This window comes from Lithobates pipiens, unplaced genomic scaffold (genome assembly GCF_037356315.1).
Source record: "Lithobates pipiens isolate NorthernLeopardFrog02 unplaced genomic scaffold, aLitPip1_a1.2 Scaffold_28, whole genome shotgun sequence".
Taxonomy (NCBI): domain Eukaryota; kingdom Metazoa; phylum Chordata; class Amphibia; order Anura; family Ranidae; genus Lithobates; species Lithobates pipiens.
This window is the reverse complement of record NW_027507789.1, coordinates 165,539,917-165,563,638: the sequence shown is the minus strand read 5'-3', so window position 1 is coordinate 165,563,638 and position 23,722 is coordinate 165,539,917. Positions and strand designations below refer to the sequence as shown.

The window sequence follows — 23,722 nt, the reverse complement described above, 5'->3', positions numbered from 1 at the left end:
CAGTTTGCAGACCCACTGGTCAGAAAGTAAGGAGGTCCACCGGGCTACAAACTCCCGAAGGCGATCCCCCACCCAACAGTCGGGCGCAAACCTTCATGCGGCAACAGATTTGCTCGCTGGTTTGTTTGGCTTGCGAAACCAGGGACGCTTTTGTCCCTCAGCAGGCACCTTGTTGGACTGGAAACGCTTACGTGCCGACGAAAAAATCCGCTTCTGAGCGGAAAAGGAGGGCCCTTGCTTACGACGTGGCTCCTTACCCTTCCTGGACTGTGGGAGCAACGTACTCTTTCCTCTAGTAACATTCTTAATAATGTCATCCAGCGAGGCTCCAAATAGCCTCTCCCCCTGGAAGGGCAAATCTGCCAGTGCCTTCTTAGATGCTGGGTCCGCAGACCAGCATTTAAGCCAAATCAGACAACGTAGCGCCAAAGCCGATACTGAGGCTCTAAAAAGCAAAGGGGCTGCATCTAAGGCCTCATCACAGACATACTTCAGGCCCTGTACCAACTGATCTGCCAGTTCCACACAGACCGGGGAAACCTGTTGCTACTCCAACTCACGGTGCAACCATTTAGCCCATTGAGTAAGTGTCTGCGACACCAGGGCCGTGGCTAACACTGGCCGCAATGCTGACCCCCAGTACCGTAAACATGGACAGGGAAACTGCCTCGGGCTCTTCTATCGGCAGTGTCCTTGAAAGAGGGGGGTCCCTTCCACCGTAATCGTGGTTACCTTATTTAACCTGGATACCAGGTAGTCAACAACCGGGGGAAGATGTCCATTTTTTCAGGAAACTCTCCTCAAAGGGGTAACGCATCACCATCAGTCTCGGGACCGAAAAGGCCCGCTGCGGGCTTCCCCACTCCTTGTAAATAAACTCATCAAAATAAGTTAGGTAGGGAAACACCTTAGCAGTACGGGACAGCTTGTGGAACCCAAAAGGGACCGACGCCTCTGTAGATGCCCCCGCCATATCCTCCCATCTTTAGGGTATCCCACACCGCTGTGATAAGTGCTCCTACTAGAGCTTTTTCCTGTGCCAACCTGGACACAAGGTCATCCTCACTGTCCGAGTCTGCATCCTCTGAAACGTCAGAACAGGGGCCGTCTGCCAATGCGGGACCCGAGGCTGAATCAGAGCTTTCCCCATAAGACGGTGGGGGTTTTACCCCCTTGTGCCCCCCATGCCGCTTCCATCCTGGCAAAGGACTCCAGGACAGCCGACAGAGCATCCATAGGCACAGCAGGTGCAGGGGAACCAGCTGCCACAACAGGGATGTCGGGGGAAGAAGCACCAGCTTCTGACGCCATGCTGACACACTCTCGCCTGTCACCTCTAGGGACCTAAGGCAAGTTACAAAATGCCCAACCGCCTAGCTGCCACAGACTGAGGGGCCCCCCTGCAGGACTCACCACCCTGACCCAGGTACTACGCTGTGCTGCCGCCATCCGTTCTCTCCTGTGCCAGTTGTGTTGTGCAAGTTTCTCGGTTAGACTCATCACCCGATCAGTACGGGGTGGCTATTGGCCACAGAACACTGACACAGACAGCAGTGGCTCAGTCATTTGTGTGCCCCAGAGCATATAGCTCATCGGCCGCCCCTGGACCAGATGGGGCATGGAGGGGGTCATTAACTTTAAACTGACCCCCGTCCAGCAGATCATAAGGAGTACTTGTCTTCTTTGAGTCAGCTTCAAAGAAAAGTACTCCTGATTCAGGCTAGATTCTGTGTGGTGTGCATAAGATTCTGCTCTTGAATGGTACAAAAATGACACCCTCACCACTGGATTGTCTAATCAGTTTTTTTTCTTCTTTGTTTAGCACTGAAAGAATAAAATGCTACCTATTTATGGCCAGTTGTGGGGCTTCCTGGGTGGTCTGCATTGCTGTGAAAGGTTACGCTCTAGTTTGGTGGCACTGTAACTCGTGCAGGTTTGCGTTTTATTTAAGATTCCCCACATCTTGGTTTTGTTCCACCATGCAGGAAAGCAAAAGTAAGGCGTGATCCGATACAAAAATCATGAAAGTGGTTACAATCAAAGCTGGTCTGAGTAAAAATAGATAGGGAAGGCTGGATGGGTAGTGTAGCACTAGATAGGTGGTATAGCTTAGCAGGCGGATTCTTCGCTGTATGAATTTTCCTTCTGCATTACAGTGCACTCAGCGGCATAGGGGAGGTGTATAAAGATGAGATTCTGTTTGTTATTGGTCCAGGAGACCCGGTGGTTGATTTTTGTATTGTAGCCTATGATCAATGACTGGATAGCAAAGTCATTACTGGATTAGCATGATTAGCAGCGTGAACGCTCATAGTATGGGTGCTCAGTTGGGCAGAGGTGAGCGGCAGTGCAATGCGACCGTATGACTCAGATCCAGGAAGTGCTCCACCAGTCATTGATCATAGGTTGCAATACCGAATCAACCACCAGGTCTCCTAGACCAACAAACAGATGATGTCATCTGTATACACCTCCTACGGTGCTGAGAGCGCTGTGATGCGGAAGGAAAATCCACCCGCTAAGCTATGCCACTTATTTAGCGATACACTATCCATCCAGCCTTCTCTATTTTTACAGACAAGCTTTGGCTCTTTAATGCATTTCAAGGGTTTTCCCTCTTCATCAGAGCCTTAATCAATCGATTATCCCTTGTATGGGTATTACCCTATATCAATTTACCAAGTGATAACATTGTAATGGATCCATATTTACAAATACGTAGCATTTCTTTGTATATACCCATTTGTTTGTAATAAACTCCTTTTTAAATGATTCAGGCATCAGGCCACGCGCCTTGCTTTCCTACATAGCATTTCGGACTTCCCCTAGTCAGCTTAGGCAGCAGTGAATGTATGATCACTTCAAAACATACACCATCAAGAAATACTACCATTCATATTAAGGGCCCCCACACTAGCGCAGGAGAGTATATCTTTTCTGTTTATACCTTCATTATTTCCCACCTGTACCCTGGCCTGGATACAGACAATACCTCATCTACAATCGGCACTGAATCTAGGCAAACAGTTCTGGCCTCATGGTTAAAGAGCCTCAGGATCCAAATTCATCAAAACAGAGGGGTGGGGAGAGAGGAAGGAAGAAGGGGGAAATAAATAAACCCCACACACACACTTAGATTTTTGGGTTTATTAAAAACCAAACATTAAAAAGAGCGGAGTCTGTAAAACCAGAACAGTTATCTTACAGTAAAACATCTGCTGCATATTGCAGCAAACAGTCATTTTACACATTAACCAAAATTATATACACAAGCATAAATTAAACCAGTTTGTCAAAAACATGTCAATGGGGCAAATTTGCTAAAATGTCACATTTACAGTCAAATAAAAACAGTAATTTCTTTGCAAAATATACTCTGGCTAAATACGATGTATTGCCATCTTCAGCAGCAGTAATTTCTTAAAAACGTATCGTGCATATTGCACCTCTAAAAAAATAAATAAAAAGGCCATTTATATCCCCGCATGGAGAATGTTCCCAACAAGGACCTTATCTTTGAAAGCATGCTCTATGTCCCGCTCCGCTATCTTCAGAGACACCTGGAAAGGTAGAAAGGAAACATAATTATGGAGTTTAAGATATCAGCATTAAAATAAAAAAATATATATATATATATATATATATATATATATATATATATATATATACACACACACACACACATACACACACATACACATATACACACACACACACTGTGCTAATATGTATGAGGCTGCCACTGCTCCCCAACTAGAATACCGCTTCCCTTGACGTCATTCTGGTCAAATATCTAATACTTTTGAGTCACCAACCTGGATCCAAGTATACAGATTAACCACTTGGCGCCCACACTACGTCTATTGACATCATGGGCTTTCAGTGGTTATATCTAAATGATGCCTGAGGCCACAGACATCATTCAGATATTTCAGTTTTCAGCCGGCGATTCCCTGCCCCATAAGAATGATCATAGCGGCTGTTCCGCCGCTTGATCGTTCTTACGGGTGGCGGGAGGGGACGCCCCCCCCCCCGGTACTTCTACCGACTCACCGTTTCCATCGGTGAGTTGGTCACAGGATCCGCCAGCCCCAGCAAGTTACCATAGAGAACGCATACGCAAGTCCCGTCCCACATATGAAAACGGTGTTGAAACCACACATGTGAGGTATCGCCGCGAACGTTAGAGCGAGAGCAATAATTCTAGCCTTAGACCTCCTCTGTAACCCAATATATGTAACCAGTAAAAAAAAAATTTAAAGCGTCGCCTATGGGGATTTTTAAATACCACAGTTTGGCACCATTCCACGAGCGCGTGCAATTTTGAAGCGTGACATGTTGGGTATTTACTCGGCGTATCCTCCTCTTTCACATTATGCAAAAAAAATGGGCTAACTTTACTGTTTTTTTTTTTTTTTTTAAGCATGAAACAGGTTTTTTCTGAAAAAAACGTGTTCGAAAAAATGCTGCTCAAATACCGCAACAGGGTATTCATTCTCTAGGGTCTTTGCCAAAAAAAAAAAAAAAAACATATATAAATGTTTGGGGGTTCTATGTAATTTTCTAGCAAAAAAAATTAGGAATTTTACATGTAGGAGAGAAATGTCAGAATTGGCCTGGGCGCGAAGTGGTTAAAAGCCCAAACAACTTTCTGATGTGCATGCTTGTTTTGGATCAGGGACTCGATGGCAGAGCCAAGTTAGTAGCATTTTCAGATGGGAAGCAATAGTAGCCTGTGGAGTTGTGCAGGCCAGTGGAGGTTTCCTTTTAGGGCAATACAATCACTTTAGTTGGATTTCATTTGTCATACAAGGGATTAACACCTGTATATACATCAATTCATGAATAGGTATAGTTTACAGCATTTATAGTTACCTTTGTAAGGCGAGCTTCTTTCGATTTTTTTAAACCCACAATGCCCCTCGTTTCCAGAAGCTGGCAGAGGGAGAGACATTCTGACTGGCCCACTGCAGGCATCTGCTGCTTCCGGCAAACTTTGCTGTATGTTTCATGAAGCTGGAAAACAGAGCCAAATAAATGTCAGCCTAAGCACACCAATTCAGTAGGAATTACAGGCAAGTAAACAAAGCCTGTGTGACTTACTTTTCCCAAAGTGACTTCCTTCATCTTGCTTTGCTGGGTTAGGAGCAGGAGAGAACACACAACAAGCTTCTGCTGCAATGGGAAAGAATCCTCCCCTCCTGCACCCGACAACATTTTGTCTCCATACACATCGGATAGAACACGTGAAATGTGGGGCAGGCTGACCTTCTTTGGAACAGGAGTAGATGCAGCTTCTTTATTTGGAGATGGACCTGGGAGGTAAAGTGAGAAAAGGGCATTCAATCTAAATATAACACCCAAGCATGGGCAGATATATGATATATTCTACCTCTCAAATTTCATAAAGTCTAGAGCAAGAATGGCACCAAGCAGGAAATTTGTACGCTCAGTTATTGAAGTTGTCAGGATGCCAATATACAAAATTGGCATATCTAAAAAGCAGACAGTAATAGGGATTACCCTAACCAGCTTCAAAATTGAGCCATGCTGGTCTGCACCCGGCGATTAATCACTCTCTCCCCCCCCCCCCCCCCCCCCAAATCCATGAGGCTTTCATTCTCAACTTGTACTAGGGTTACACTATAGGGTTAGTTCAGAGGTCCAGGCATTGTTTTCAAGTTAAGTGGGGAAGGCTTAAAACAATGATTACCACCAGTGGGGAGATTTCTCCCAATATCCTATTGTCGCAGGTTTTAGAACAGGAAGAGAGGAGACATTCAGGTAACATAACATGAGGCCACTGAGGTAGTTGACAAGAAACTGGCGATTTTTTTCAGCTCTGCTGTGTATAATGATGCTTCTAAGAACTGCCCAGTTACAACAAGCAGAGCAAAGACACAAAGCAGAAGAACAGCACTCAGAACAGGGACTGACAGAGGACCACACAGGAAATGGACAATATCCTGTCCACTGACCAGGCCCCCCAATAACGAGCAGAGATAAACATCTACTTACATTCAGATAGAGGCTTTAGGACAGTCTGGCTCCTTACATCCGACTCCACTATTTCTACTGCTCGCCTGGAAATAGGAAATGCACTTATTGCATGTAAACACCAGAAACCTAAAGCTTCAATGTGTCAGTAAAACATGGGTTCAAAACTAAATATACAACCAAAACACAATGATCCCAAGGACTCTGACAGATTGACTATTGTTAGAGAATGTTTTACAAAACATGTACAGACATTTTCACATGTCAGACTTCAAGAAATGTAAAATAGGACTTTAAAATGACTATGAAACATAATAGAAGGAAAGAAGAATCAATTTCTAAAATTATATACAGGATTTTCCTCCACTAAAAAGGTTTGCTGACTTTTATAAATAGGATGCTGGATTTGGGTATGAACTTGGACAAAAAGCAATAGGTAAACAAATATAAATTACCTGCAGATATCCAGGGCCTTGCGGGCATCTCCAGAGACTGCCGATACCTTCCTGGCACAAAACTGAATTGCTGCATTATCTAGAACCTGGTCCCCAGACACCTTCAGACAAATCAGAGGGACAGATTTTAGAACCGATAAGAAAAGCAATTACACAATTTTCCCCATTGTGACACCGCAAGCTTAAACATGACAGGTAGAAAGAAATGTTTGTTAAAAAGGGCATCACTGTACAGCCATATTCCATCAAGATTAACATGGGTCATTCAATAGATTCCAGCAACATTACCACAAACTAGAAAAAGGCCCGTCCTTGAACCCCTTCCAAGTGAAAAGAGACCTGGTGCAAGACCCACAAGATGTCACCGAAGGGAAATTTAAGGAAAACTAGAAATGTGGGGAGCTACCATTTGACTTGTTTTCAAGTATTTACTGTCATTTCTATTGCAGTTTTATTGTTTAGCATGTCATATGGTGCAGGAAGGTTTTTAACTTTTCAGTCCTGCCTTATAGATTTTAGTAACTCAAAATAGTCAAGTTGGATTTATATTGAGTCTCAGCAGCCACCTTTAAAATAAAAAAGTGGCTGCTCACATGTTTGTTAGCACAGATTCTAATAGACATAGCTATAGCCATCTATATTATTTTTTTAATATTAAAAAAGGGGAGGGTGCAGAAAATGCCAATTCCTGCCTTCCGACTCAATTGTTTTACGCAAAATTACAGTCACGCTCCTCAGCAGAAGTGTGCTCAAAGACTTAATGATGAGCCAAGTCTAGAGAGCACCAGGGTCAGCTCTGGTGTCTATTGGACAGAACAGATCTATTTGGAATCACTGTACTAACAGGAAAGTGGAGGTAAGGCTATGACAATCTACAACTGGGTATTATGACATAACTTACTAGGCTTTGAGGTTTTAAATTACATAATTGTATAAACTGAGAATTTTAAGTATAGCCCTTTTTTTTTTAACAAAATCAAAGCGAATCTCACCTTATTAAAGCAAGGGGTTAGGATTAACAGCTTCACTGTAACAGCACAGAGAGAAAGCTTTATATTCCATTATATTTACATCATAATGATGTAAAAGCTTAATACATTTTTTAAAAGTACCAAGCAGAGCTCTTGCAGGATCAACACAATCCTTCATCTGGGCGAATATTAGAATTAGTGTACTGTAGGTGCCCATGAGCCTGACATCTAGTGGAGCTAGAAGGAAATGCATTCTGACAGTTTCTACATCAGGACAACACAAGGCCCTACTAACCTTAAATTGTTTCACTTGTCTCAAGGTGGAGGCTTTGCTTTATAACAGAGGTTTTAAACAGATTTAGTTTTAAAAAGTTTCCGTAGCACTCAGGAGAGCAGGTCAACACTCTAGCAACATTGCAAGCAATTAATTTCAACACCAAATATTTTTAAAGTGGTTCTAAAAGGTTTGCGGTTTTTACCCAAATGCACGAAAATAAAAAACCTGGGTGCAGCTCCCCCCTTCTTTATACTTGCATGAGCCCCATCACAAGCCAACAATGAATGGAGAGAAGATTCCCTCTCCTCATTGGCTCAAAGCAGGAGACATTGGCTCCTGCCAATCACAGCCAATGAGAGAGCAAGGGGTGGGGGACAGACCCACGCTGTGTGCGTCAATGGAGACACAGGAGCGAGCCTGCTCGAGTTCCCCATAGCAAGAGGCTCCCTAATGGGGGCACACGGCAGGGAGGAGCCAGGACCAACAGGGGACCCAAAAAAGAGGGATGGGCCTGCTCTGTGCAAAACCATGGCACAGAGCAGGTAAGAAAATGTTATTTTTAAACATACATCTTCCCCTTAGAATAACTAACTAGATCACTGTCAAAAGGACAAAATTGGAAGTGGGGAAAAAAAAAGGGAAGAAGTGTAGGACTTTTTAAAATCCTGCCTTCACGAAAAGCATCAGAAAACATCTAGTTATAGGCCAGCAAACATACCTGTGTCAGCCTGTCTTGTAGTATAGTGGCAATCTGATCCTTTGTGTATGGAGAGAAATTGAGCAACTGAGGTTTGCAATTAGGACGAGCCTGAAGCCTGGGCAAGATGCGGTCTGTCAAATCCAGAGCATTTGCAATTCCTAAATATAGAACATAAGGGGGGGGGGGGGGGGAAGAAAAAATAAACACACAGTAATTCATCAGGAAAGCTATATGTTCTGCAGCATGCAAACATAACAGACCGTTGACTACCTATACATCCATAGACAATTCCTAACTGATACGATTCAACTTTGCAACTCACCAATGAGCACAACTCTGGAGTTTGGGAGCCAGGGCCACTCAAACACCGTGTACAGCACATCCTGCCCTTTGCTGTCCAACTGATCCATCTCATCCAGCACAAGAAGTCTGCAAGAGGAGGGAAAAAAATAAAATACTCAAAATTTTATGTAAATACCACAAGTACAACTTACTTAAGAGCTCTGAAAGTGAATACAGGGCAGAGTAACAAGTTCTCTCATTAAAGTGAAGTTTTATAATAACACCGCCAAGCAGAAATAAGGGTATTAGTGCTAGGTAAAATCCAAAATGCAATCAAAATGCAGGAAATTCCCTGTAAACTCTTCATACTATGAAGCAAAACACCCAAAGTGATGCAAAAATAAATAAATAGCTCAGAACCCTAAAATAAATGATGAATGTTTATGCACATACATGACAGGCCCCTTGGAGGTGACCATCTTCTCCAAACTTCTGACCATATCTTTCCCAGAGGATGCAAGCTTTGAGGACCCAGAAATCTCTTCTGCTATGGCTGGGAAGACTGCCAGGGAACTTCTGAGACTCATGCAGTTGATATACACAGTCCTTGTACCCTTTAAAATCTCCTATAGTGGGGGAAAAAAAAAAAAAAGCATTAGAATATGCCAAACTGGCAAATCAGTTTTAAATAAGCTAGTTGTACTGCCACACCATATTTTGCTCACTCTACACGGTGACCTAACTGTAAAGTCCATTAAATATCACAAGGCAGAAGTATACCCCCCCTCAGAATGGTTTGTGGCCCCTAGTAGTAAAATACCTTGTTCTCTTGCAGCAGTTTGCTCAGACATGCAGTTTTGCCAGTTCCTGGAGCCCCAGAGATGTAAAGGCTGCCAGGCTTCTCAGAAGAAACATGTGTCTTCAGAAAGGAAAGTATGGTTTCCGTCTCCTTTTCTCGTGCCAGCAGACGTTCTGGCACAGCAGTGTTTAGTGCGCATTTTGCCTTCTGATAGCAGGTGCCTGAACAAGGCAAAGAGAAAATAAGCAACACAAAGTTAAAATTACTAAAGTGCGACAGAATATACAACACTGGGGGTAAGATGTATCATTCAACATATTTCTCCAATAACAACAAAATTGGGAAGATCCATATAGTACCTAGGCCATCGGGCTTATACCTGTACTGAACACTGCACAAACCCCCCCCCCCCCCCAAGGCCTGGAGCTTTTACAATAAGAACCCAGGGGCCAGAAGTGACATCTGATAATCTAATAAACATTTTTAGGGTGCCAATAATGAACACAGATCAAACCAAGACACAGAGTTGATAGACATTCTAACCATAGCCACTTTGAGGTTTAGATTGAGTAAGGCTTAAAGTTAAACTGGTTGTAAACCCTTGAATGAAAAATGAAAACATATCCATCTATAGTGTGTACTGAACTATCAAAAGTACCTAGTGTGATTTCCGTCATGTCTATGACCACACCAAGAAATCCCATGGCAGGCCCTGACACCCCCCTCAAGGGCACAGCAGGTGATTGACTGCCTTAGCTGTGCACTCTCACTATATGTTGAGGGGAGTGCGTGTTCCCTCCAGTCAGGTGTCAGATTACACTCTCCTCTACACTGAAATCAGTCCCCACCCCCCAGCCTTCAAGAAATACTGCGTAAAATATATGCTTTAGGAGCCTGTAGAGAAAGGGCTGTAGATAAACCAGGTCAACTCATGTAGACGGATTGGCATCTCTGTGTCACCCAAGACTAGTCACATCAGTTGGTATATGTAAAGGTTTACAACCACTAAGTGCTCAAGTCCGTTGCAAGCAGGTTGGGGGAGCAGCTTCTATCTCAAAGGCAAGACTAGGATAGAGCCGTCTAAAAAAGTGACCAGAACAATTTTATTGACTTTTATATTTTTTTGTAAATTAAAGTTTGACATACTACAAAAATATCAATGCGAAACAAAGTTCAAAGCTATGGGTTAGAGTCCGGAGTGGACATACGCGTGGTCTCACCTTCCTGCTTGAACAGTCGTGTACACACACTCTTCCTGTCCTGTGGACCACGATGGGAATTGCTGGATGGGGTTTCCTGACCTCTTCTTTGAGGGGATGAAAAAGTGATATCCGATTCCTGAGTCTTCTTACTGGGGGACAAGGGAGTTACAGCCGCCTGGTTCTCATCAAAAATCAGACGCCTGCCCTTAGCAGGGCTGATGGGTCCATTCTCATTGCGACTTTGTTTGGGAGGAGAGCAACGGAGTGGCTGAGGAATGTTGCAGAGATTATCATCACCTAAAAAAAAGGAGAATATTGTGAATGGCTTCCAAAAAATAAAATAAAAAAAATAAATAAAAAGAAGACATTAAACGATACAAACAAGCATGGTTTTTACCTAGTCTCTTCCGTGGGCTGAGAGGTAGCTCCTTGCAGACAGGCAGGGGAGGCACAGTAGCAGCTTCTGATTTAGCCCGAGTCCGCAGCTCTGCTTTGACTCCAGTCTTGGCAGTCTTTGTCTTGGGGAACAGAATGGAGCTCTGTGATTTGGACCTGGTGCTTGGCATGGCTAAAAGACAAAATGCTACTTTATAACCAAGCCTCACAAAAGCAGCACATTTTCTTTAAAAATATCAAAATTCCACGATCATTCCATATGCAAGCTGTTAGGCCGCAGCCACGGGGGGGGGGGGGGGGGGCCTGCTTTTATGCAGCCAGAGTAAGTAGTATGCATACAGCCACCTACAGTATATCAATAACTGCCTGCAGCCGCACGCCTCTCATTGCACACCCACAGATTCGCAAGTGTACAAAGAATCATCAGTCCTGGACTGCTTATCCATCCCTTACAGGCATAAACATTAGTAAGTTAAAAAAAAGTTAAGGTTGAACAACCAGACACATTTTTATATTCAACATGACGACTGACATTAAACATCAGTATACACTTTAGAAATAAAAATAAGGTACTGCATAAACATGGAGGAAGGATTGGCAATCAAGTTCCATTGCCATGGTCTGAAAAGGAGACGCTGCTACCAACGGTACCCCTTCACTTTACCAATTCCCCTGTAACAGTCAGAATAGTGCTCAATATTAGTACCGAGCCCAAAGCTTTAGATGCTCTAATGAGCATGGCCTTCCCATTAACGATAACGAGCTTCAGGGAAGCTTCAGATTAAGTCATCAACAGGGAGCAGTTATAGCTTAATGAATGAGACAGCCGGATAGCATGCAGGTTAACAAGTTTAATCAGTGTGTTACAGAAAACCAGCCTGCGAGATTTAACCCCCTCACAGCATACATTAGATCAGCGGTTCTCAACTCCTATCCTCAGGACCCACTAACAGGCCAGGTTTTATGTATTATCTTGGGGAGATGCAGACTAGAATACTGCAATCACTGAGCAGCAAATGATATCACCTGTCATGTATTTCAGTTATTTTACAAACCTGGCCTGTTAGTGGGTTCTGGGGAAAGGAGCTGAGAACCACGGCATTAGATGAAGAGATAAAAATAATATTCTAAAAAAGCAGTGGTCTCCAAACTGTGGCCCTCTTGCCTTTATCTGGCCCTCAGGGCAACATTTCATCCACCTAAACCCTGGATTTGACAGGTATCTGCTCCCGCCTGAAAGGTGCCAAATGTGCTTGTTCCAGTCAGAAGTTCCATTTATGTCTTGCACTGCTGTGACCCGGTTTCAGCAGAGAGAGGGCGTCACCAAGATCGGTCCAGGCACCTCATCAGCCCAACTTCGCAAGTCTGGATCCGCCAGGTGGACCGATAACTGTCTCAGCGCGCCGCTGACGACCAGTTCCCGCACCTCCACAGCTCAGCGCTCCAGTGAGCGTGGAGGAGCAGAGCTGCTGATTGGAAGTCAGCAGCTCTCTGCTCTGGGAGCTGAGAGAACCGAGGCATCGGCAGTATTCGATCGCTCAGTTCTCAGTGTAGAGGGGACAGATGCCTAGGTGGATACAGCATGGGGTCGATGCTGTATCCACCTAGGCAAGTATGACTATGGGGGAAAAAAATAAAAAAAAACCACACTACTTTAAGCATTTTAAAAGGCAGCTAGTGTATTGTTTCCAGCCTGTTATAGACAATATCCCCCCCACCACACCTTACAGCAGACAAACTAGGAGGACCAGCACTTGGCCCAATCAGTGGCCCTTGCTGTTCAATTACAGGCTGGGGGGGCAGGGAGGTAACCAAGTTGTGTTGCCTAATTGCGATAAAGAGAAGTATGCTATACAAATGCACCCCGCTGACAGTGAAACTGCTTCCATACAATATAGGTCAATGTGTATTCACCATAGAATACCCCACCCCACACAGAATAAGCCTTGCTGTTTGCCAAGACCAGCACTGATCACTATCCGATGGGGGCTGTGTGCACACAGGATAAAAAGCTGTGGGGTGGGGTAAATTGGATAACAGCTACTGAAAAAAACAAAAACAAAAAAAAAAAAAAACACACATTGCACTACATAGCTTTTGGTGGATCTAAAGCTGGAAACACTACAATTTTCTGCTGATTTTTTCCTTCAGATTTACCAAAACCATAAAATGAGGTCATACCTTAAGCGTTTCAATTTGCATGCAATCAAGCAGGTCCTTGCAATACATGGTTTTGTTAAATCTAAAGCAAGTCTGACAACAAAAGTTGTATAGTATATATGGGGTCTGAGGGTGCACACACACCAGCAGTTTTAAGTGGGCACAGTTCAACCACCATCGGTTTGTATAGCGTGAATGCTCCAAACTGTGTCCAGTACTACTTGGAAGGGTGGTCCCAGGCACAGTTATCTTCAGTGAGAGTACAAACTGTGCCCCAGCACAGAACAAAAAAAAAAAAAAAAAGTAGCACAGCAACGTGCTGTGCATTCGTGTGCGATTCAGGTGACATACAAAATGCACTCTATTTGAGATCTGAAGTGGGTGTCAATAAAAAGTTGACACCCCAAACGCAATTCATTTGCCTGCACTGGATCACACTGTACTTTTGTACAATGCAATCCATTACAATGCTTTCTAAAAAGTAGTTTGGTGCAATTTTAGCCCATTCAGCCTGAATAAGTCGAAATCGCACAGCACAGGAACGTACAGCACGGTCCTGTGTGGGTATGGTGTGAACCGGTCCTAAGATGTGGTTGCAAAGCGATAAGTGTGCACAGGAGGGGCAAAAAGGAAAATAGCAGCCCAGAGGGAGTTTGAAGCGTGTTGCTTGAATGCCTGAGCACTGCATCTAAAACGTGTATTAGACCCCTTTCACACTGGGGCGCTTTGCAGGTGCTACATCGCTAAATATATCGCCCGCAAAGCGCCCTGAAGGAGCCGCTACTGTTTCTCCAATGTGAAAGCCCAGATGAACATATGGCAACATTTCAGGGCCACACGGGGTCCCTTCGTCAGGCAAGTGGCCTTCTCTTGCAGATAACGCAGGCTCAGCAGTCCATTCAAATGAATAGGCTACCATGTCTGCACTGCATCGTTGCATGTGCGTTTACAGGAATGTTTTTTTATTTTTTACTAAACGTGCATTTAAGTGTGTTTGCATGCATTTGTGGTGCAGAATACTGTATTTTTACTGACACGAAAGCACTGCAATGGTGTAAACCAGGCTCACTGGAATATATTCACTTTTCTTACATATGCATCCTTACTGCTTTTGCATCCCGTGTCAATGAGCCCCTTAATGCTACGTGTGAGAATGCAAACATCTGTGTGAGCCTAACCTTTCCCTCCCTACCAAAGAACAGGGGTTCTGCCCAGAGAAAATTTATATATATATATATATATATATATATTATATATATATATATATATATATATATATATATATATATATATATATATATATATATATATATATATATATATACACACACATACACACACACACACACTTTAATATTCTAATTTATTTTAACCTAAGTCCACCACAGCCTCCTGTGAATGTGTATCTGGACTCCTCTGCACACCATTCTCTCTCACATATAGAACACATACACAGTAAGCCAGCAATGCTTTCCAAATCTCCCCTATCACATATATAATAAGAAATATCAAATAATAAACAGACCTGAGCAATGGATAAGTCGATGATAGCTGTCTCCCCTCTGAAGTCCGGCTGCAGACTGCACTCTCCCCGCCAAACTCTAACAGCTGGTCGAAGCGCGCGCTCGGAATCTCGCGCCAAGCTCCCTAATTGGATGAGCTTCCACACTAAGTCCTTTCTGATTCGTCCAACAAACGAGCCGCTTAGGTTAGCGCCAAATTCTACCCCCCAACAACAGTGCTGACGTCGAAATCCCGCCTTCATTGTTCTTTTCCAATAAAAAGTCTACCGGGGTGGGCGGGGACTAAACCATGTGTTCACGCAGCACCAATGCCCGTACTACTTGTTTGTCGCCAGCATAGCGAGCGGCCATGTTCTCGGTAGGATATAATGCAATGTTGGCGTTTTTTTCGGTTTGGAACATGGATCGTACAAATTCGATTTTTAACCACTTGCTTACTGGGCACCTAAACCCCCCTCCTGCCCTGACCAATTTTCAGCTCTTAGAGCTGTCAAGCTTTGAATGACAATTGTGCGGTCATACAACACTAGACTCAAATTTTTATCATTTTTTTCCCACAAATATAGCTTTCTTTTAGTGGTATTTGATCACCTCTGGGTTTTTATTTATTTTTTGTTAAAAACATTAAAAAAGACACAATAAAAATAAAATAAAATACAAAACCTTTTTATATTTTGTTAATAAATTTTGCACAGGTAATTTCTCTCCTTCATTGATGTATGCTGATGAGGCTACACCGATGGGCACTAATAGATAGCACGGAAAGGCATTGATAGGTAAGAAATGAAGGTCTCTGACTGTCCCCTGTAGTATGTCCGCTCTCTCCAACTGTCCCCTGTGCTATGCCCGCACTCTCTGTCCGTTCCCTGCGGCATGGGCGCACTCTCTGTCCGTTCCCTGCATTTTGTGCGCACTCTCTGACTGTCCCCTGTGCTATAGCCACACTCTCTGACAGTCTCCTGCAGTATGTGTTTTAATGTGCCACTTTACTTGCTCAATTATTTGGGATCGCTCCACTGCTGAGTGGTAACGATGTGCAGTAACCTATAGCAACCAATCAGTGAACAGTAGTGATCTGCTGTAATCTCTAGCAACCAATTAGTTAGTAGTAATGGTGTGCTTAAACCTCTAGCAACCAATCAGTGAGCAGTAATGATGTGCTGTAATCTCTAGCAACCAATTGGCAAGCAGAAATTATGTGTTGTAACCTCTAGCAACCAGTCAGTGAGCAGTAATTATAGGCTATAACCTCTGGCAACTAATTGCAATTTCTGCGTGATCTGCTGCAGTAAACTGATTTTGAGTCTACCTGCTATTTTTTTTGTATGTCTCAGAAATGGGGGAGGGCCCAAGAAACTGTTTGCGCAGGGTACAATCAATATTAAAGACGGCCCTGCATGCACCCATTTTAGGCACTTTTAGCTGTGGACATGGGTCAGCATTGACACCCTGAACAGTCTCCAGCCCCATATGTATCAAGCCACAAACTACGTATCTGAAGCCTTCCTTTTGGAATCAGCATTACCTTTTTCAGCAATTTCACAATCCCAATACCTATTTGATAATCACTAGGAGCCCCTAGGGAGAAAAGCTCTATGGAAATATTTTTAACAATATCCTTTAGAGCATCTAATAATTATGCAGGACAAGGGCTAGTCTGATTGGATAGTTTAACCACTTTCAGACCGGACCATTTTGCTGGTAAATGACCAGAGGTCTTTTTACACTTTGGCACTGCGCTGCTTTAACTGGTAATTGCGCGGTCATGCAATGTTGTACCCAAACAAAATTTGCGTCCTTTTCTTCCCACAAATAGAGCTTTCTTTTGATGGTATTTGATTGCCTCTGCGATTTTTATTTTTTGCGATATAAACGTAAAAAGACCGCAAATTTTGAAAAAAAATGATATTTTCTACTTTTTGTTATTAGAAAAATCCAATAAACTCAATTTTAGTCATACATTTAGGCCAAAATGTATTCAGCCACATGTCTTTGGTAAAAAAAAAGTCAATAATTGTATATTTATTGGTTTGCGCAAAAGTTGTCACATCTACAAACTAAGGTACGTTTTCTGGAATTTACGCAGCTTTTAGTTTACGACTGCCTATCTCATTTCTTGAGGTGCTAAAATGACAGGGCAGTACAAAACCCCCCCAAATGACCCCATTTTGGAAAGTAGACCCCCTAAGGAAATTGATAAGAGGCATGTTGAGCCCATTGAATATTTTATTTTTTTGCCTCAAGCGATTGAATAATGACAAAAAAAAAATTTTTTTTTTTTTTTTACACAAAGTTGTCACTAAATGATATATTGCTCACACATGCTATGGGCGTATGTGAAATGACACCCCAAAATAAATTCTGCTGCTTCTCCTGAGTACGGGGATACCACATATGTGGGACTTTTTGGGAGCCTAGCCGCGTACAGGGCCCCGAAAACCAAGCACCGCCTTCAGGCTTTCTAAGGGCGTAAATTTTTGATTTCACGCCTCACTACCTATTACAGTTTTGAAGGCCATAAAATGCCAAGATGGCACAAAACCCCCACAAATGACCCCATTTTAGAAAGTAGACACCCCAAGCTATTTGCTGAGAGGCATGTTGAGTCCATGGAATATTTTATATTTTGCCACAAGTTGCGGGAAAATTACAAACTTTTTTTTTTTTTTTTTTTTTTTCACAAAGTTGTCACTAAATGATATATTGCTCATGCATGCCATGGGCATATGTGAAATGACACCCCAAAATAAATTCTGCTGCTTCTCCTGAGTACGGGGATACCACATATGTGGGACTTTTTGGGAGCCTAGCCGCGTACGGGGCCCCGAAAACCAAGCACCGCCTTCAGGCTTTCTAAGGGCGTAATTTTTTGAGTTCACTTCTCACTACCTATTACAGTTTTGAAGGCCATAAAATGCCAAGATGGCACAAAACCCCCACAAATGACCCCATTTTAGAAAGTAGACACCCCAAGCTATTTGCTGAGAGGCATGTTGAGTCCATGGAATATTTTATATTTTGCCACAAGTTGCGGGAAAATTACAAACTTTTTTTTTTTTTCACAAAGTTGTCACTAAATGATATATTGCTCACGCATGCCATGGGCATATGTGAAATGACACCCCAAAATAAATTCTGCTGCTTCTCCTGAGTACGGGGATACCACATATGTGGGACTTTTTGGGAGCCTAGCCGCGTACGGGGCCCCAAAAACCAAGCACCGCCTTCAGGCTTTCTAAGGGCGTTACAGTTTTGAAGGCCATAAAATGCCAAGATGGCACAAACCCCCCCCCCCCCCCAAATGACCCCATTTTAGAAAGTAGACACCCCTAAATTTAGGGGTACACTAGTGAGACTAGGTAATAAATGGCGGGTGCCCTGAAACTATAAAAAAATAACTAACCAACCAGCGTCACCTGTAACAGTTATATGGTGATCACTGGTGAAAGGGTTAACTAGGGGGCAATCAGGGGGCTTTATGCGGTAGTATATGGGGGTCCCTGGCGCTATAAAAAGCTGCGGCGAACCTAAATACCTACCTGCCTAACTAGCGTCACCTGTGACACTAATACAGCGATCAGAAAAACGATCGCTTATTAGGCTGGGTTCACACTGGAGCGATGCGGGAACGCCACGAATGCGCGGCGGGTTCCCGCATCGCATGCCTCCCGGCGGCAGTTCACACTGCCCTATGCGAACTGCTGGGAGTGTCAGTGAAATGTTAATGACACCCCCAGATCAGTTCGCATATCGCAGTGCGATCTGCAAACTTGGATCGCATGGTGTGAACACCCATGCGATCCGATTCTGCTGCGGACCAAAAAAAGGGTCCCGTGCGAGTTTGCGGCGGGTGCGGCGGGTGCGACACGAATTCAGCCATACTATCTGTATAGCTGAACTCGAATCGCACAGAGATCGGATGTGATTTGCACTGCAGTGCGGTGCGAATCACATCCGTTCTCATAAACCGCTGCAATGTGAACCCAGCCTTAGTGACACTGGCGACGGGGGGTGATCACGGGGTTAAACCTTTATTGGGGGGGTTAGGGGGGTACCTTAGAACTAAAGGGGGCTAACCCTAACTGCCCTAACAGTTATTAGTCACAAATGACACCTGCTGGGTGATCAGGGGGTTAAACCTTTATTAGGTAATAAATGGCGGGTGCCCTGAAACTATAAAAAAATAACTAACCAACCAGCGTCACCTGTAACAGTTATATGGTGATCACTGGTGAAAGGGTTAACTAGGGGGCAATCAGGGGGCTTTATGCGGTAGTATATGGGGGTCCCTAGCGCTATAAAAAGCTGCGGCGAACCTAAATACCTACCTGCCTAACTAGCGTCACCTGTGACACTAATACGGCGATCAGAAAAATGATCGCTTATTAGGCTGGGTTCACACTGGAGCGATGCGGAAACGCCGCGAATCCGCGGCGGGTTCCAGCATCGCATGCCTCCCGGCGGCAGTTCACACTGCCCTATGCGAACTGCTGGGAGTGTCAGTGAAATGTTACTGACACCCCCAGATCAGTTCGCATATCGCAGTGCGATCTGCAAACTCGGATCGCATGGTGTGAACACCCATGCGATCCGATTCTGCTGCGGGCCAAAAAAAGGGTCCCGTGCGAATTTGCGGCGGGTGCGGCGGGTGTGGCGGGTGCGGCGAATGGCTGAACTCGAATCGCACAGAGATCGGATGTGATTTGCACTGCAGTGCGGTGCGAATCACATTCGTTCTCATAAACCGCTGCAATGTGAACCCAGCCTTAGTGACACTGGCGACGGGGGGTGATCACGGGGTTAAACCTTTATTGGGGGGGTTAGGGGGGTACATTAGAACTAAAGGGGGCTAACCCTAACTGCCCTAACAGTTATTACAGTCACAAATGACACCAATGCAAAAAAAAAAAAAAAAAAAAAAAAAATGACATTGGTGTCACTGTGACTGGGGGGCAGGGGTAATTGGGGGGGTGATCGGGGGGTAAAGGGGGGGTGTGAGTGTGCCTGGCATGTTCTACTGTGTGTGGGATGTGTTGGTGCAACTCACTGATCCGCTCTCCTCCGTGTCGGAACGAAAAATACCGACACGGAGGAGAGAATACATCACTTCCTCTCCTGTGTTTACATTACAGGAGAGGAAGTGATGTCACCGGGGATTTCCATTCGTCGGGAGCGATCGCGAGGGGGTGGCCATGAATGAATGGCCGTCCCCTCGTCCGGGATCGCTCCCGAACGAAAACCGACCGCCGCAGGCACCGGGCGGGGGCCCGATCGGGCCCCCGACCCGCGGGAGGCAAAGGACGTACATGTATGTGCTTATGCCTGCCCGTGCCATTCTGCCGACGTACATCGGCGTGCGGCGGTCGGCAAGTGGTTAATTATGACCTTATATTTTATCTCTTTTTTTTTTCAGGGTTGCCCTACACTTTAAGGGTTGGAGTGTCTAAAGACTAAATACTGAATGGGTATAGTCTGTTTTGATTCAGAAAACAGAGATCAAACTTTAAAATCCTTTGCTATCGTTAATGGGTGTTGAGGCTTCCTATTCACTCAAATGAGCCGACAACACACCATACCTACTTTTAACCCGTCCCAATACTACATTTTGTTTTCTGTTAGGCTGGCTGTAAATATCGATATTTATTCTCCATCTGATCATCCCCCAGAGCAATTATCTTTCGCTCCACTTGACCCTTCCTTCCAGATTGTAAACTCTAAGACCCCTTTCACACTGGAGGTGTTTTCGGGAGCTACAGCACTAAAAATAGCGCCTGCAAAAATTGGCTCCATTCATGGAGCAGTGCGCTGGCAGGGCGTCAAAAAGTCCCGCCAGCAGCTTCTTTGTAGTGGTGAACTCACCGTTCCTCTCCATTAAAATCAATGGGGCAGCGCTGCTATACTGCCAGCTGCATTTTGCGGGCAGATTCAACCCCTTTTAGGCCACGTGGGGGGGTTAAAACCCCCTTTTCACCTGAACAGCGCCACTTTACTGCTGACACCCTAGGCAGCACAGTGTGAAAGGGCTCTGATTAGGGTCCTCTGATCCCTCCTGAACTGTGTGCCCTCATGTTGTAAAGTGATGTGCAAACTGTTGGCTCTATATAAATCATGTATAATAATAATTAGAGATGCGCTCTTTTTAAGTTCAGAGAGCTCTCCACCTTGGATGTCTAGCATGGGTCAACCAATTCACCCAAAGCTCCAGAATGTTGATCAGGTGATGAGATTCTTCTGATGTTCAAAGCTTTCACCAAGGTGTTCAGGACTCCTCCCCAGTCTGAAAGGCTGGCCTCTATATACAAACAGCACAAAAGGAAGCACTTCCCCCAACCTCAGAGCTGGATTTCTTAGTCACCTGGCCAAGAACAAGCCAGTCTTAAAGTATAACTAAAAGGCAAAACTTTTATTTTTTAGTTTTGTAAAAAAGTGGAGAGGGATTAGAACACCTTGCAAGTGTTTTTTTTTTTTTTTTTTGTTGTTGTCTGTCCCCCCATTAGCAAAATCCATATTCTGTTTGTCCTGTTTACCATTATCCTTAAAAGAAAATCCCACATTTTGGATTGTTCCCAGAAAAGTAACAGAGGGGGGTACACTTCCAATAGGGACACTAGTTCTGGTGCCCTGGGAATCCACAAGGAATTCCCTTAATGTGCAGGGATTTCTTCTCACTTCCTGTTTGGCTATGGGACAGGAAGTGACATTAAATCTCCACAATGGGGCACAGATGGCCAAAAAAAAATAATCTGACAGGTGTTATAACCCTCCTTTACCCAAAATGGTGGGGGTGGAGTACAAGGTGAACTTGTCTGTCCAGTGACTAAATAGACTTGTGTAACACTGACCGGATGCTAAAGTGATACTAAACACTCACTGTTTATTTACATTTTTCCTTCCCTTTCTGCGGGGAGATGATAGCACTGTAATTAATTTATTTTAAAACAATACATCAAAGTACCCTTTTCCTAATCAATATATATAACAGTCGAATGACCCATCTCTTTCCCAGCCCGTCTGTATGGAAACAGTGGCAGGAGGAGCCTCTAGTCCTTTGTTTTTATTTTTAAAATGGGACCAGCAGCAAACAAAAAACAGCCTTTGCAATACAAAGAAAACAATAAACGTTTAAATTGTCATACAGATATACATTTGAAATAAAAATCTTTATAATTTTTTGGCAATAACATGGTGTGAGTGGATTTCTGCCAGTCACAGGCTGTGTCACATCCCTCCAGCCTGTGTCTTAAGCCTCATACACACGATAGGACTTTGTACAAAAATCCAAGGGAAAGTTTGTACAAAGGGCATTGGCTCTGAACTTGTATTGCATACACACAGCAGGACTTTTTCAGCCAACTTTCACCAAATCATGTGGTTTTTCTGCTCTTTACCGCCACCTTTGGTCAACTTCTGTATTGTTGTCTGATCTTTTGCATTGGTTCTGAGCATGCCTGTTTGTAGTTTGTACAAAAGTCCGATGGTTTTCTGTACACACAATCAGACTTTGCTCCATCGGACTTTTGTTGCCAGAAAGTTTGTCCGTTCGCACAGCCAACAAAAGTCAGATGAAAACCAAAAAAGTTTGTCTGATGGAGCGTACACACGGTCGGATGTTGCTCCAAAACAGCTAAATTGCATGTTTGTTGTCAAAAAGTCTGATCGTGTGTATGGGCCTTAAGAATAACAAGGCGGTGAAGCCTCCATCAATCAAGAGGTAATATTCCACCCCCATTATGTTTAGCTGGTTAGTGGGCATGTAAGAGGAAGTCATTTACCACTGCGTATACACGCACATGTGTGACTCTATAGCTACATGAGCTGGTCAGATGTGACGGGGAGGAAATGCTACGGGTAGAAAATTGGTAGAAAACTGAGCATGTGCAGAGCTACCACCACTGCTCTGCAAAATCCCCAACTGCAGTGAGGAGACAAAACAGGAGCAACCAGGTTCCCCCCCCTCTCAAAAACAAATCTCATAATGACTAAATATGAACAGCATGTAATACAGCATTTTGTCATTAAAACTAAGGTGTAGGGGTCTGAAGGGGAACTGGGCAAAAGGGACTACCTTTAAAGAGGCTACCCTCAGTCCCAGAGCACATACAGAAGTGAAGAATTGAGACTGGGAGCAGAAAATTTCTCCTAGGGAAGATAAACTGCATCTGGAGCTGTGTCCATGTTAGGACCCGGATCTATCAAGTGATAAGTTGGTTCTAAAGCCTCATACACACGATAGGCCTTTGTACAAACTTTCCCGTGAATTTTTGTACAAAGGGCGTCGGCCCTGAACTTGTATTGCATACACACAGCAGGACTTTTTCAGCCAACTTTCACCAAATCATGCGTTTTTTTTCTGCTCTTTACCGCCACCTTTGGTCAACTTCTGTATTGTTGTCTGATCTTTTGCATTGGTTCTGAGCATGCCTGTTTGTACCTTGTACAAAAGTCCTATGGTTTTCTGCACACACGATCAGACTTTGCTCCATCAGACTTTTGTTGCCAGAAAGTTTGTCCGTTCGCACAGCCAACAAAAGTCAGATGAAAACCAAAAAAGTTTGTCCGATGGAACGTACACACGGTCGGATGTTGCTCCAAAACAGCTAATTTGCATGTTTGTTGTCAAAAAGTCTGATCGTGTGTACGGGCCTTAACACTGACCTCTGAACAGTCAGGACCCAACCGAACCCTCGCAAGGTCTTGTTTGAGCTACATTGTTGGCCAGGACAGGTGACAACTGTTCTCTCAGCAGAAGGTTGATCAGATATTGCACAATGGGAATAACCTGAGTCTACAGCAATGCTAGCACCTTGGTGAGCACTTATGGTGTGGAAAGTAAACCAAATGTTTAGGGGTCACAGACCGATGGTGTGCCTACAGCAAAACTGAAGGTAGTGTTGATGTGTGACATTCAGAGACCAGACTGTGTTCCTGAGAGACAATAACAAATCTGGATGATACCTTAT

At 44.1% G+C, this 23,722-nt stretch overlaps 1 protein-coding gene across 1 annotated transcript; it reads right to left on the bottom strand.

Moving 5' to 3' along the window:
* Positions 1–3,132: 3,132 nt before the first annotated feature.
* Positions 3,133–14,948, bottom strand: CDC6 (cell division cycle 6). Its single transcript, XM_077459836.1, has 12 exons — positions 14,765–14,948; positions 11,081–11,251; positions 10,702–10,980; positions 9,503–9,702; positions 9,136–9,308; positions 8,723–8,829; positions 8,419–8,558; positions 6,453–6,553; positions 6,019–6,083; positions 5,104–5,315; positions 4,876–5,016; positions 3,133–3,560 (listed from the first exon to the last, which is right to left on the bottom strand). Exons 2-12 carry the CDS (start codon positions 11,247–11,249, stop codon positions 3,474–3,476), a joined length of 1,674 nt encoding a protein of 557 aa, XP_077315962.1. The 5' UTR covers positions 11,250–11,251; positions 14,765–14,948; the 3' UTR covers positions 3,133–3,473.
* Positions 14,949–23,722: the final 8,774 nt, after the last annotated feature.

Coding starts and splice junctions, on each gene's coding strand:
- CDC6 (XM_077459836.1), bottom strand. CDS start 11,249: ATGCCAAGCACCAGGTCCAAATCACAGAGCTCCATTCTGTTCCCCAAG. Junction 6,084..6,452: donor AAGGCCCTGGATATCTGCAG/GTAATTTATATT, acceptor TCCTATTTCCAG/GCGAGCAGTAGAAATAGTGG. Junction 5,017..5,103: donor AGGAAGTCACTTTGGGAAAA/GTAAGTCACACA, acceptor TCTGTTTTCCAG/CTTCATGAAACATACAGCAA.